A 13,750-nucleotide genomic window follows, 5' to 3' on the forward strand; every position below is an offset into this window, starting at 1 on the left:
TTTCTTTTTTCTTTTGGAGGAGAACCTGGGAAAGGAGATATTGTAAATAAAGAAAACATCTAATAAAATAAAAGTGAAGTATTAAAAAAATTTCTTTTTGTTAACTTTTCTTAATAAAGCCTGCTTTTGCTTTATCTACTCCTGTAATGTGTTTGTGTCTTTAATCACTACTCACTTGGCCTGATGTCTGTCCTTTGGTTACAACTGATTGCCTGGTATCTGAGTGTTTGAGTCTCATACATCTAGGCTGAAAAACGCTCTGTTGCCCTCAAAGATCTGCATCATTCCACTGGGTGGGGCCAGCTCTGGCTCTGATAGGACAAGTGTTCCTTCTTCAGACTCCATTCCCTGGGACTCCTCTCCACTGGTACAAGAGGCCCTCTCAGCAGCTTGCCACTTACATCAGCTCTCCTGACTTCAACAAGCAGATTTCAGCATCTTGCCCCACGGGCACATCTTCAGTGTCTTCAGGGGTCAATGAGTTTGATGTGGTGTCTCTGAAACATCACAAAGGAGAACAGGCTATTAGCTATCAGCACATAAAGTCCTATAGCCTGAGGTCTACACTGGAGATCTGCAATGAAGCAAGGACTTCAGTGGGGAAAAGTGAAGACAATAGGGCTGTAAAAGGTTGCATGGAGGGAGTGTGAGTGAACACAAACACCAATGGGTCACTCTCCTCTCCCACACCAGCAAATCCTCTATGAGTAATGGAGGCAGGGATGACAACAGCATCATTGCCTCCTTCCTTCTTAGTATTGGCCCCAGGGCACAAGAACTGGAGCCCTTGCAGAGTTGGTTCCAGAATCAGACACCATGACTATAGCTCAGTCAGTAAAACAGTAAGTCTAGGCAGAGGTGGGACAGAGCCATATATTAAAGAGGGCAGAGTGAATACCTACCTCCTCTTTCTTTCCTAATGGACGAACCATCAGGAGTACAAAAGGAGCTGCCTTGGCACTAGGGCTATCACAATTTCCCAAGTGTACTCTGTGGACCACCAAAACCCAGGAAGCAAGTATTGCATACAACATCTCCCTCCTAGAAAATTATTTTAGGCAGTTGTCTAGCTGTTTTCCCATTCAAACATTCCCTCTTGGATATAGGAAAGTGCTCTTAATACTCAGTAAGCTAAAGTCAGAAGTGTGTTGCAGGACTCAGTTTGCCTGGTATGGTGGTACATGCCTTTAGCACTTGGGAAACTGAGGCAGGTGAATCTCTATAAGTTCCAGGTCAGCCTGATTGACATTCAAGGCAAGCTACATACATAGACCCTGTCTCAAAGAAAGAAGAAAAGAAGAAAGGAAGGAAGGAAGGGAAGAAGGAAAGAAAGAAGGAAGAAAGAGAAAGAAAGAAGGAAAAGAAAAGAAGAGAAAAGACTCCAAGCTCCATTCCCTGACCCCTCCACCCCAGTTTTAAAAGCAGCAAATGATTTTTGGGGAGAGGAGACTTCATGGAGCAATCTGAAAGCTGTACAGAGAACTCCAGAGATGTAGCTTTTACTAGTCCTCACCTATTCTAGTGTGTGCTTTTTGTGAGGCAGCTCCCCATATTCCTGTAAGTAACACCACTAAATTCACTGATTCAAGCTAGATTTGGATGGAAGTTTCTTGCTGTTAGTGCCCTATCTGGCATGTTCTTCTATTCATCTGACCATGGAACATTGTGAACACCTGCAAAATTACTGACCCTCAAAACACATTGGCAGATAAAAGTTCCTAGATGGGGACATGAGCCACAGCTGTTTCTCCAAGGCAGGGCAGGTGCCATAATCAGACACCCTAACTGAAGCTCAGTATGTTCCCACCCAGTGCTCTCTGTTCAGTGTGGCTGGTAGCTCTCAGGAGTCTCATAATCCAACCAACTTCAGTTGACAACTATGCCTAGGAAGGCATAGGCCCAAAAGAAAATGGTCTATTCCCATGTGAAGGCCTTAGTTAGAAGGTTGTCTGCCCAGTATGACTTCTCCAGATGTTATAACCCATTTCAAGGGTTGTAGAGGATTCTTTCAAAATGCCTCAGGGGTATGGTCAGTATATCTCAACTTCTTCTTACCAAAGGCTCTTGCCTGCCTGGACACTAGGCACATTCACTCCATCTTCACATGCTGGCTTGCAGCAATTTTTTTTTTTTATGGGGGGGAACTTTGGCCTTTCCTAGGTAGTCGTGTAAATGCATTAAGGGATAAAACAAGTTTGAAGATGGCAGGAAGCACAAGCAGGACCACTAGAGGACACCCTATCTCCTTCAATAGCTATGTTCTTTCTTTCCTATTGACATGGTTTTCTCAGCCCAGAAAAATCAGTGTTCTCAAGTGACTTTTTTCCTTTTCTTGCTCCAGCAGTAGGGCCTACCTTTAGCTTTTCTGGCTTCTTAGGATGACATCCCCACCAGTCTATTGCTGTGCTCTTTTCTCTAGGGCAGTAGTTTTCAACCTTCCCAATGCTATGACCTTTTAATACAGTTCTTCATGTTGTGTTGACCCCCAACCATAGAATTACTTCATTGTTACTTCATAAGTGTAATTTTGCTACTGTTATGAATTGTAATATAAATAAATATCTGATGTGACCCCCAAAGGGACCCACAGGTTGAGAACCACTGCTCTAAAGTAATGATCCCATTGTTCCTAGGAATCCCATTGCATACATAGTCTATGCTTAACAAATGTCTGCATTATAAGCCTCAGTGTAAGGGACTTTTCTACCCCAGGTGCCCATGTGATCAATACTCCAATTTACTAAAGAATAAAGAATGGCTCAAAGGTTAGGAGTACTTGCTATTCTTCCAGAGGACCCAACTTCAGTTTCCAGCACCCATATTGGCTCACAACTGCTTGCAACTCCAGTTCCAAGAGATCTAATACCCTGCCCTCTTTTGGGCTCTTCAGGCATGGGCAGTCATATGCATATATACACATACACAGATGTATAGAGGATGCAGGTTTGGATCTCAGTGCCCACATAGTGGTTTACAACTGTCTGCAACTCCAGTTTCAGGGATCTGACACTCTCTTCTGCCCCCCACAGGCACTGCATGTATATGGTGCACATATAAATATGCAGGCACAATATCTGCACAGATAAAAGTCTTAAGAAAAAAAAGAATAAAGTGGTACAAAAATAAGGGAGAGGCTAAGGGCCCTACCCCTAAAATGATCTGAAATTCATACTTCTCTGCATCAGGAGTCATCTGGGTACTTCTAGTTAGGCCTCTACTATTCCTCTGTCACAATTCCAAATATTGTAATTTGCTTTTCATTTTATTAGTAGATAACAGTTGTCTAGGCTGCCAAGAACAGAAGCTCCTGCTGCTTTGGGGAAGAGAAGTTGGCTCACTTGCAAATGGATAGCTATTCCCTCAGGGATATTCAGCCACCAATTGGTCCTCCACAACTCTGTTAACTCAGTGCCCTGAGCTAACTTCTCTTCCCCAAGCAGCAAAAAATGTAAAACAAAACAAAACAAACAAAACTAAAACCAAGTCCTGGAGTTGATATCCTAATAGTTATGACTTGAGAATGGCAGGTTTCTAGAAAAGGTGATAGATCAGCACAACTGACTTCCACGATAAGACAAGCAATAGTGCTTACCAGTCCAATGTCTTCTCAATTCTATTTTAGAAAGTCAAGTATTTCTGAGGAAATGCAAAACACAGGCAACAGAATACAGGATCATGATAAATTCCATCTGTCTAGCCAAACTCTGAGACTTAAACACAAAATTTCCAAAGAACAAGCAAGAATGATTGTTAAACATTGCCCTAAGTGCATTGTTCTAACTCCAGTACTGCATTTGGGGGTAAATCCAAGAGGCCTTATACCCAATCATATTTGGCAAATGGATGTAACTCACTATGCAGAATTTGGAAAGCTTAAATATATACATGTCTGTATTGATACTTGTTCAGGATATATGTTTGCTTCCCTGCAAACAGAAGAAGCCTCCAGAAATGTTATTGATCATTGTTTACAAGCATTCAGTGTTATGGGTATATCCAAAACAATTAAGACAGACAATGGGTCGGCTTACACTGGCAAGAATTTTATTTCTTTTTGCAAGGATTTTGGCATTATTCATAAAACTGGCATCCCATATTGCCCTATAGGACAAGGAATTGTTGAGCGAGCACATCACACACTGAAAAATTGGATTTTGTAAACAAAAGGGGGGAATCTGTTCCCTCCGAGGTCTCCAAAGGCACACCTTGCCTTTGTGCTTTTTATTTTAAATTTTATGCAGACGGACATCAAAGGTCAGTCCTCGGCTGACCAACATTGGCATCCTAACACTTCAAGTTCATATGCCATGGTACTTTGGAGGGAACCGCTCACCAATGCCTGGCATGGGCCAGACCCTGTCTTGGTCTGGGGCAGAGGGTCCGTATGTATTTTTTCTCAGAAAGATGATGGAGCACGGTGGCTTCCTGAAAGACTAATCCGTCAAGTGGACTCAGAGCCACAGCCTTCTTAGCGAATGTGCTTACACACACTGCTGGAAAGTCTTTTTCCTTTTTCTTTCATTTTATTTTATTTTTAGCTGACAGCATTTTCTGCCAGTTTTGAATGTGCTTCTTTCCGTTTTACCCGAAAAACTGCTTATTCCCGAAGCTAAACAAACAATCAATACACAGGCTTACACCCGGAGCAAAAAGGGTTGGCTAATGCAAATCTTGAGTTGCTAGCCTGACTTACTCAAGGTTTTCACTACCTCTGCAGTATTTGCATTCCAAAGGCTGGTGCATCCCCAAGTTACAGGCCCAACCCTCCTAATTTACATTTGAATTGAGCCCTATTCTCTAGGTTCCCTGAGTCAGAGCTGGTAATTTGCAACTGAGTCAGGAGGCTATGCCCATCCCCAGCACAATGGTGGCTCTGCAAGAACTTCAGAAAAGGCTATTTTCAGAGAAACTGTTGGCAACTTATGGACTTTGCAGGCGATTAAAGGCATGTCTTGGCATTGGGTGCGTGGGAAGAAGGTGCATTTTGGAAACCTGTGGTCCATGAGCTAGGGCTATGGCGGATATCCACCTAAGACAGAGGCACGCGCTGAGTGGCTATGTTTTTGAAAAAACACGAAAAGAGCCCGGTTTGTAGTATCAAACTAGTTGGGCATGACCTCAAGGACGGGTAACGATATCTGCCAGAGATAACAAATACTCAGGTTATTTCAGTCTAAGTACCATAAAAATCCCCAGACAAAACTGTGCTGTTTACTTATGCCTTAGTCCTGCTTTTTTCTAAAAGAAAAGGGAGGAGATGTTGCCTCCCACACCCAGTTCAGCCTCAGGCCTTTGGTGGCTTCCACCCCAGGCAGTTACCTAGGGAATTAAGCTGAAAGACCTTCTTCAGAGATAAGACTATCGGCTTATCTCTGAAAGAAGTTCCCCTAGAAGTTCAGCTAAGATACAACTACACCCTCAACAACGCCTATTGCCTGAGGACATCCACAGACATTGGAGCCTTTGGTGATCTTCCCTCCTGACTCCCTTGTGACTCCCTCCTGACTCTTCCCTGACTTCTCAATGTTTATGTTATGCAAATGTCATTGTAACCTAGAGAACCACTTTGGCTCTCATGTATAAATGCTGAAACCCAAAAGTAAAGTGGAGAGCCTTGATTGGAAACCCTCAACTTGGCTTCATGTCCCTTTGTTCTCGAACTCTGTGTTTCAGGTTTGCCTTTTCTCCCTTCGGTCGAGACAGAACCCGGTTCATGAAACTGCGGGACAGTTTCATAACTCTTGGAAGTTCAGATTTTTGAGTCAAAAAACTTAAGTACCTTGGAGCAATGAACACTACAGATATGAACAGTAAAAGGCTATTTATTTATGTAAAGTGGTCCCAAATGGACTAGTTCCTTGAATTTACTTGCAAATCTTTTATTTTACACAGAACTTTGCATTGTAGCAGAGCTATGGCAAAAGTATCTTACATTCTCAAATCTACACATGCAATCTCACCACAGTTACCTATGCATGCACCTTAGATGTTCATGCACAATCACAGAGCATTGTGATGGGCCTCTCTGTTCTCCCTGAGGAAGACAAATGATTTCAAGAAGAGTACAGCAATGCTTGACAAAGCTCAGGCCATTCTAGAACTATCCTATAAATGTAGTAAAACTGATCCCTCTGACCTTAAATTTCCCAGGGTCAGGTGGTTTTATCTAAAGGGCTGTCTTGTCCTAAAAGGTATCTTTAAAATATTTTTTAGACTTATTTTATGTGTATTAGTGCTTTGCTCGTAGATATGAATTGAAGTTATGCATGGTTGTATGCTGCCACCTGCATGCTGGTAACTGAATTTGTGTCTTTTGCAAGAACAGGAAGTCCTCTTAACTGCTGAGCCATCTTTCTAGCACTCAAAGGGTTCTTTTAGAAGGAGAGATGTTTTAACTATCTCCTTCTCAGTATCTGATGCAACCTATTCATTTGTTCATTGTTCATTACATCCATGAGGAGGTGACCAACAGTTGTAAATGGAAGCCTCCAAACAATACCTGTCTTACAATACAATCAAATACTAGTTTCTAGATTCTGGTCCTACTCTAAGTTCCTAACTTCCAGGGTAATTTTCCTGGAAGTCAGCAATGTTAGCCCATGGAAACTAATAACCAGACTGCATTAAGATCATAGTGTCTATCAGATGGGGGAAAGTCCAGGAGGGTAACCTCAGGCAGTTCTAGCCAAGCCAAGCATGGTAGGTGGGCACTGCCTGCCAGAGTGTAGGGCCACACCAGACTCTCCAGCACAATCAATCACCTAGAAGCAACCTGGTCCACTGGTCTGGGAATGATCAGAAACCTGAGCCCGTAGCTCTGAATTTACCAGTTATTTTGTTCTGTTTCCTACATTCTCATCTGTAAATGGAGATTAATACCTGGCCCTCAGGAATGTTTTGAGACATCTGTGGTAAATATTGGGTCTACATTCATACAGAGCCTAATCTATAGCATAGACTTTGTATTGGCCTAGACCCAAAATGTTCCAAAGATATGTGTGACCAGTAAACAAAGCGATTCTAACGAAAAGTCTACCATCTTCAGTGGACTGACTAAAGTCAAATCTACTCACTGCTCCCCTTTAGTTAACAGATGGAAATCCTACTAGGTTTTAATAGCAGAATATGTGCCAAGCCAAGAAAAAGGGAGTATGAAGCATCAGAATCATGCTTCATCTTTGACTCTCAAATTAAGTGGGCAGGTTTGTCAAGCTTGTCATGTGGATTCTGCCTATGGGATAGAGAGAGGGGCAGGTCTCTACTGAAAGCTCTTAAGTATTTGACGGAAACGCAGACCACATCACAGAGAACCAGAGGCAGATCTTCAGCGAGCACACTTCACTCTGGAACAAAGCTACTGGGGCTTCTCTTTCTGGTGAGTCATTTGCTTTCTTTTGTTGGGTCTCTCAGATTCCTGCCTGCAGCATGACACGGTGCAAGCTACTGAATTCAGATACTCATGGCTTCCATCCCTCACTGCCATGGTTGCTGTAAGGGTTAAAGAAATATGAAAACTACTTCATTGGTTCTGGATAGCAAGTGGTTATAAAAGGATGGGAAAGGTAGTAATGGCATAACCAGACCCACCCAGGAATATAGAGTAGTCTAGTCACTGGCCTTCTATTTTTAATCAATAATTTTTCTACTTTTAGTTCTTTTGTATCTTAAAAAACAAGCTATAATCCACAATCACTATCTACTTGTTTCAATATAAATTAATGCACAACTGCAGACATTGTAGACTATAAATAAAATAAATAAATAAATAAATAAATAAATAAATAAATAAATAAAATAGATGAAATAAGTAATTTGTAATTTTGCCAAAGGCCAATGCTGACACAGTTTGGTCCTTTAAGACTAGAGTCAAAATTATAAATGTTATCAAAGGGTCTTTAAACAAGAGTCTATAGAATATGTGATTCATGAAGCCTTAGAATTATAGGTGCATGGACATTGTTTCTCAGAGAAGGCCTACAGATTCAATGAGATTCTCAAAGAGCTTTGTGACCACAGAAGGTTAAGTACCAGGTGTGGCAGCAATCCCAGCCCTTTGTGGGTGGAAGCGGGAAGATCAAAAGTACCTTCTATTTGTTTTAACAGTAATAGCCCATGGTGGGGTTTTTTGTTTTGTGTGTGTGTGTGTGTTTCTCATATTTATTCTGTTTCCAGCAATTTAAATATACTGAAACTTCCAAAATAATTAGAAGTACTTCTTAAATATTTGGGCTATATTTTATGCTTTATATACAATTATAACTTGCTATCAGGCTTTTTAAAAAATATTATATCAAAGTTTCATTACTTTTTCCATTTTCCTAAATCAATATTTCAATTATAAAGAAATGTTAACTTCTGGTATAAGGGACAGCGATTTTGTGGGCTGAAGCAAGCATTCTACTGACAGTCATCTCCCCAGTCTAGTGATTTTCAATATTCTATTTGTATAGTCTAGTCCCTATTTACCAACACAACACTGAATATGGATTTGTACATTTTCTGAAGAGTCATGCTAAGGTTGGATTCAGAAAAGAATAAGACAACTAAAAAGCAAATACAAGTGATGAAACAACAGAGAACTAGAGGTAACTCATGGGAAAGCAAAGTTGCTTATTTCATATTTTAAATGGTGAAAAATAAATCATCCCCATGTGAGTCAATAAGATACACACAAATATCTGACACTATTTTAGCACCTCAGAAAGCTATGGGACAGGATGCCTATTACAGCTTATCAAGACCAGAGATCTAGCCTGAGGTCTAGGTGTGAGGACTGTTTACTGAATAGCCTTGTTTGGAAGGCAAGGTCCTTCCTTGATAGTGAGAAAAGGCATTATGGCTCTAGGGAAGGTAAAAGTTGCAGAAGCATTAGGTGGACACTGTTTCCAATTAGGACTCAATTTTAGAGCAAGAAATGACCACATGGATTAAAAGGAGAGGATGTCTTCAACTTTTACATGTCCTCATCTGATCATGTAATATTTTGTCTTGGTAAATCCTACAGAAGTTCTGTCCAAACACTTCTTAAAGGCATCTTTTAGAACCCACACTGGCAGGATATGAATGTAGGACACTGGTAAGGTTGGCCTGGCACTCTCAGGCCAAATGCTATCACAGCTGCCCCTACAATCAGGCCACAGGTTACATTACCCTATGTCCTACTTGTGGTCCTTGGTAGCCACAGGGCAGAGCAGGGTCAGAAACACCACAACCACAGAGGATCAAGTCCTGGGCAAGAAAGGCTGGCATGTGGCCTTTGCTGCAAACCTATTTAGCAGCCACCCTACCTCATGTGCTATTCTAACTAGCCTTCCATTGTGAAGAGACCTTTAGGCCCTGAATGCCTAATCAAGGAAGTTAAAGCCATGCCTCCTCATGGGGACATATATCTTCCTAGAGATTCCAAAATATAAAGGGATCTCCAGAATCTGAGACACCAGCATAGATGTCAGAAACTGTTAGCGATCATAAATAGAAAAGTTTAGTTTGGGGAGTCAGGGCAGCTTAATTCCCTGGCAACAAATCCAGCTCAAAGTTCTGGTCACATGGTTTCCATGAGTCAATTGCTCTTTTTATACTATACAGCTGAGGAAGAGTAAACAGGACGTACTCCCCAGTCACACACAGTCCTTATCATCCTCCAAGCCCCTGAGGAGAACACTAAGGAAGCGTCCTAGAAGAGGCACTTGATTTGGCTTTTATGATTTTTTTAAACAATGAATGGGGCTGCCTTAGTTAGGGTTTCTAATGTAATAAAGCATCATGACCAAAAGCAACTTGGGGAGGAAAGGGTTTATTTACTCTCACATGTCCTGATCACAGTTCATTAAGAGCAGGAGCAGAGACCACAGAGGGTGCTGCTTACTTGGCTTGCTCCTTTCTAGCTTGAGTATCCAGTTTTTTATAGCCCAGAGGTGTCTCCACCCAAAATGGGCTGGACCATTGCACATCAATTACTCATTAAGAAAACCCACTATAGACCTGTCTATACACCAATCACATGGAGACATTTTGTCAAGTGAGAGCCCCTCTTAAATGACTCTAGCTTATGCCAAGTTGACATAAAACTGACCAGCTTAGGGTCAGAGAGTAGTAGGCACCTGCTATGAGTCCCCACGTAGATGGGTACAGGCCTTCATGATAGACAGCAGTTCTGTGTTTCCAAACAGTTGTTGTGGACCTGGAGAGACAGCTCAGCAGTTAAGAGCAGTTAGACAGTCTCTAGAGAATCTGGGCTTGATTTCCAGCATTGCATGGTAGCTCACAACCATACGTAAGTCCAGTCCCAGGCAGTCCAATACCCTTTTCTGGCCTTGATGAGCACTGCTCACACACAATTCACAGACATACATGCAGGCAAAACATCCATATACATAAAATACATGAAAACATAAAATACAAAACAAAAATAAAAAAAAAAAACAAAAAACAAAGGGCTACGGTGTCCACTTGACTGCATGGTGTCTTTTTTTTTTAAACAATTGAGCATTTTATGGGACAAACATGGAGGAACCTGAGATTTTTAGGATTACTGAAGAGTTCACTCTGGCTGAGCAGTTTCCCCTGGGACAGGGCCATCTTCAGCATACTGCTATTACTGAGCATAATACCAAATGGGGTTAGAAATAATTTGTTTTCTAAATGGAGTTAATAAGGACAGTGGGAAGAAAGAACGTCACTCAGACAGACCCAAATATAATTTATAGGTTTTGATTCACAGATGTTTGTCCCAGAAAACGCCATGGATGATGGGCATCAAGACACAGATCTGGATGACGGGCACTACGAGGGAGATGTCTGGCTCTTCAACAATTCCTATGATAACAGCCAGGACAACAAACGCTTCCTAAGGTTCAAAGAGGTCTTTTTGCCCTGCTTGTACCTGGTAGTGTTTGTCTTGGGACTGCTAGGGAACTCCTTGGTTCTGATCATATACATTTTCTACCAGAAGCTGAGGAATCTGACAGATGTGTTCCTGCTGAACTTGCCCCTGGCTGACCTGGTGTTTGTCTGTACTCTGCCCTTTTGGGCCTATGCAGTCACTTATGAGTGGGTCTTTGGCACAGTCATGTGCAATACTCTTCGAGGCATGTATACAATGAACTTCTACGTGTCCATGCTCACTCTCACCTGCATCACGGTGGATCGTTTCATTGTAGTGGTCCAGGCTACCAAGGCCTTCAATCAGCAGGCTAAGTGGAAGACCTGGGGCCAAGTCACTTGCTTGCTTATTTGGGTGGTCTCCCTGTTGGTTTCTTTGCCACAGATCATCTATGCCAATGTTGAACGTTTTGACAAGCTTATCTGTCAGTACCACAATGAGGAGATATTCACTGTGGTTCTTGTTATACAGATGACTCTGGGGTTCTTCCTGCCATTGCTCACTATGATTATATGCTACTCGGGCATTATCAAGACTTTGCTTCATGCTCGAAACTTCCAGAAGCACAAATCTCTAAAGATCATCTTCCTTGTAGTAGTTGTATTCCTGCTGACCCAGACACCCTTCAACCTCACCACGTTAATCCAAAGTACAAGCTGGGAGTACAATACCATAACCAGTTTTAAGTATGCCATTGTAGTGACAGAGGCTATAGCATACTTTCGAGCTTGCCTTAACCCTGTACTTTATGCCTTTGTTGGCTTAAAGTTCCGGAAGAATGTCTGGAAACTTATGAAGGATATCGGCTGCCTCTCTCACCTAGGAGTCTCAAGTCAATGGAAGTCTTCAGAGGACAGTTCCAAGACTTATTCTGCCTCTCACAATGTAGAGACCACCAGTATGTTCCAATTGTAGTAGGAACCACACTTGGAGACGCTAGTATCAGAATTCTTAGGAGCAAGGCTATATCCTCTGGATATAGCAACAAGAAAAGCTTTGCTTATAGCATGCGGAGTATCATGGAGAAGTAACTGAACAACTATGGCTAGTATACAAAGCTTCTCAGATATAAATATACCCTGCTCTTAATAGCTAAGCCTAATAAAGTTCAAAGGAGCATGTCTTGAGATTTTGAAGCACTTTCTTTCATCCTCAAGAATGCTGAAATCCAGATTATGACGGTTAACTCTAGAGATCTCAAGTTCTCTTTTATCAAGTTTGGGGCTGAAAGTTGAAGAGCTGCATCAACAAAGATGTTGATGGCAAATAACGTGCAGGGCTCCTGAGTTCAGAAGATTCTTCAATGGGCAAGCAGTTGAGAGTTGAGAGGCCCCCACAAAAACACTGCTTGAATGAGACCAAGCTCTAACTCATCCAGGGGTCTGTCTGACTTTTGTATGGGTGGATGCTTATGTTTTATTGGAATTGTCTTGGAAAGTGCAGCAATACTGAAAATAGGCCAGAAGAAATTAGCTGAATTTCAGTGGTCCATGTAATGCTAGAAAAATGTATAAAACAGAGCTTAAGACTATAACAAATATAAGGACTCTGGTGGCTTTGCTCATCTAAAAAAAAAAAAAAAAAAAAAAAAAAAAAAAAAAAAAAAGAAAGAAAGAAAGAAAAAAAATTTCCCCTGTCTGTGACACATAATATGTACATACAAATATATCAAGTATTTTGAGTTTCATGGCTAAGAAATAAAACCTTTTAAAAGTTTTCAAACTGTTCTCATCTTTAGGTACATTCTACTTTAATTTGGTATGCCTGAGACACAAACAAAATAAAACTTCACAAACTGCACAAAAACAACCCAGTTAACTTCTAGGCCTAGAATAAAGAACATAATGAGTTCTTATGAAGAGTATATGAAGGAAATGGATTATACCAATGGTGACAAGCTTGCTTTCACAGTGGTTTCCTGTTCCTGCCTAAGATGTGAGGTGCATTTGCTCAACTTCTGTAATACCGCTCCAGGATGAGGTGATTTTACTAGATTGATGCTGACTAGAGCCTGGCAACCACATGAATAGGACTATAGGTGCTTGTTGGGTATCTGTACAACCAAGTCATTTACCTAAATAAGAACATCTACCTATAAAGACTGAGAGAATGCACAGGAGGCTAGATATCCCTGGGCTCAGGGCCTGGAGGAAGCAGCCTAGGGCTGCTTCCCTGCTATTCACTAGGTATGACCTCAATGAAACAAATCAGTCTCAACCTCTCAACATGCTTGCACCCATGGCTCTACATCATTCCCTTTCTTTCTTCTTCCTTCTTTACTATACAGTCATGACCAGTCTGGAACTTGCTATGTAGACCAGCCTGTACTTGAACTCACAGAGATCTACTACCTCTGATTCAGGTGTGGGGTTAAAGACATATACTAGCATACTTTACCTGAACAAATCTCTTAACCTTTGGCCATTTATTTTTATTGAGAAAGTACAAATCTCTCAGTTGATTTGAGGAGGACTTGAGATAATATGTATCAAACACTTAGCACTGTCTGAGGTGGTTGCTCAGTTGGTAGATACCTGCTGAGCATGCATGGAGTCCTGGGTTAGGGTTAACCCCAGCACTAGGTGTAACACACCTGTTATCCCAGTATTTGGGAGGTGAAGGAAGGAGGATCAAAAGTTTAAGGTTATTCTCAGCTAGAGAAACTTTGGAACCAACTTAGGTTACACAAGACCCTGTCTCAAAACAAACCAAATGAAAAACAACATAATCTATTTTGTGAGTGAAAGATCTTCAAATTGGCAGAAGTTATATTTTTAGAAAATATAGTAGAGGTTCCTTATGCTATCTCTAAGGGTGGGTACAGTGATACAGGCTGTTGTGTGTGTGTGTGTGTGTGTGTGTGTGTGT

At 41.4% G+C, this 13,750-nt stretch overlaps 2 protein-coding genes across 4 annotated transcripts in view; one reads left to right on the top strand and one right to left on the bottom strand.

Annotated features, from left to right (window-relative positions):
• Fyco1 (FYVE and coiled-coil domain autophagy adaptor 1) overlaps positions 1 to 13,750 on the bottom strand; it is a 70,143-nt gene that overhangs the window by 13,067 nt on the left and 43,326 nt on the right. For all 3 annotated transcript variants that reach the window (XM_031345756.1, XM_031345755.1, XM_031345757.1), the window contains one exon: positions 402 to 497. In XM_031345756.1, the coding sequence (XP_031201616.1) occupies positions 402 to 497 (96 nt within the window). The remainder of the gene's footprint in view (positions 1 to 401; positions 498 to 13,750) is intronic.
• Positions 7,166 to 12,477, top strand: Cxcr6 (C-X-C motif chemokine receptor 6). Its single transcript, XM_031345774.1, has 2 exons — positions 7,166 to 7,375; positions 10,721 to 12,477. Exon 2 carries the CDS (start codon positions 10,721 to 10,723, stop codon positions 11,795 to 11,797), a length of 1,077 nt encoding a protein of 358 aa, XP_031201634.1. The 5' UTR covers positions 7,166 to 7,375; the 3' UTR covers positions 11,798 to 12,477.

This window comes from Mastomys coucha, unplaced genomic scaffold, assembly GCF_008632895.1.
Source record: "Mastomys coucha isolate ucsf_1 unplaced genomic scaffold, UCSF_Mcou_1 pScaffold23, whole genome shotgun sequence".
Classification (NCBI taxonomy): Eukaryota; Metazoa; Chordata; class Mammalia; order Rodentia; family Muridae; genus Mastomys; species Mastomys coucha.

Excerpts from the sequence above, each read along its gene's own strand:
- Cxcr6 (XM_031345774.1), top strand. The coding sequence starts at position 10,721 with ATGTTTGTCCCAGAAAACGCCATGGATGATGGGCATCAAGACACAGAT.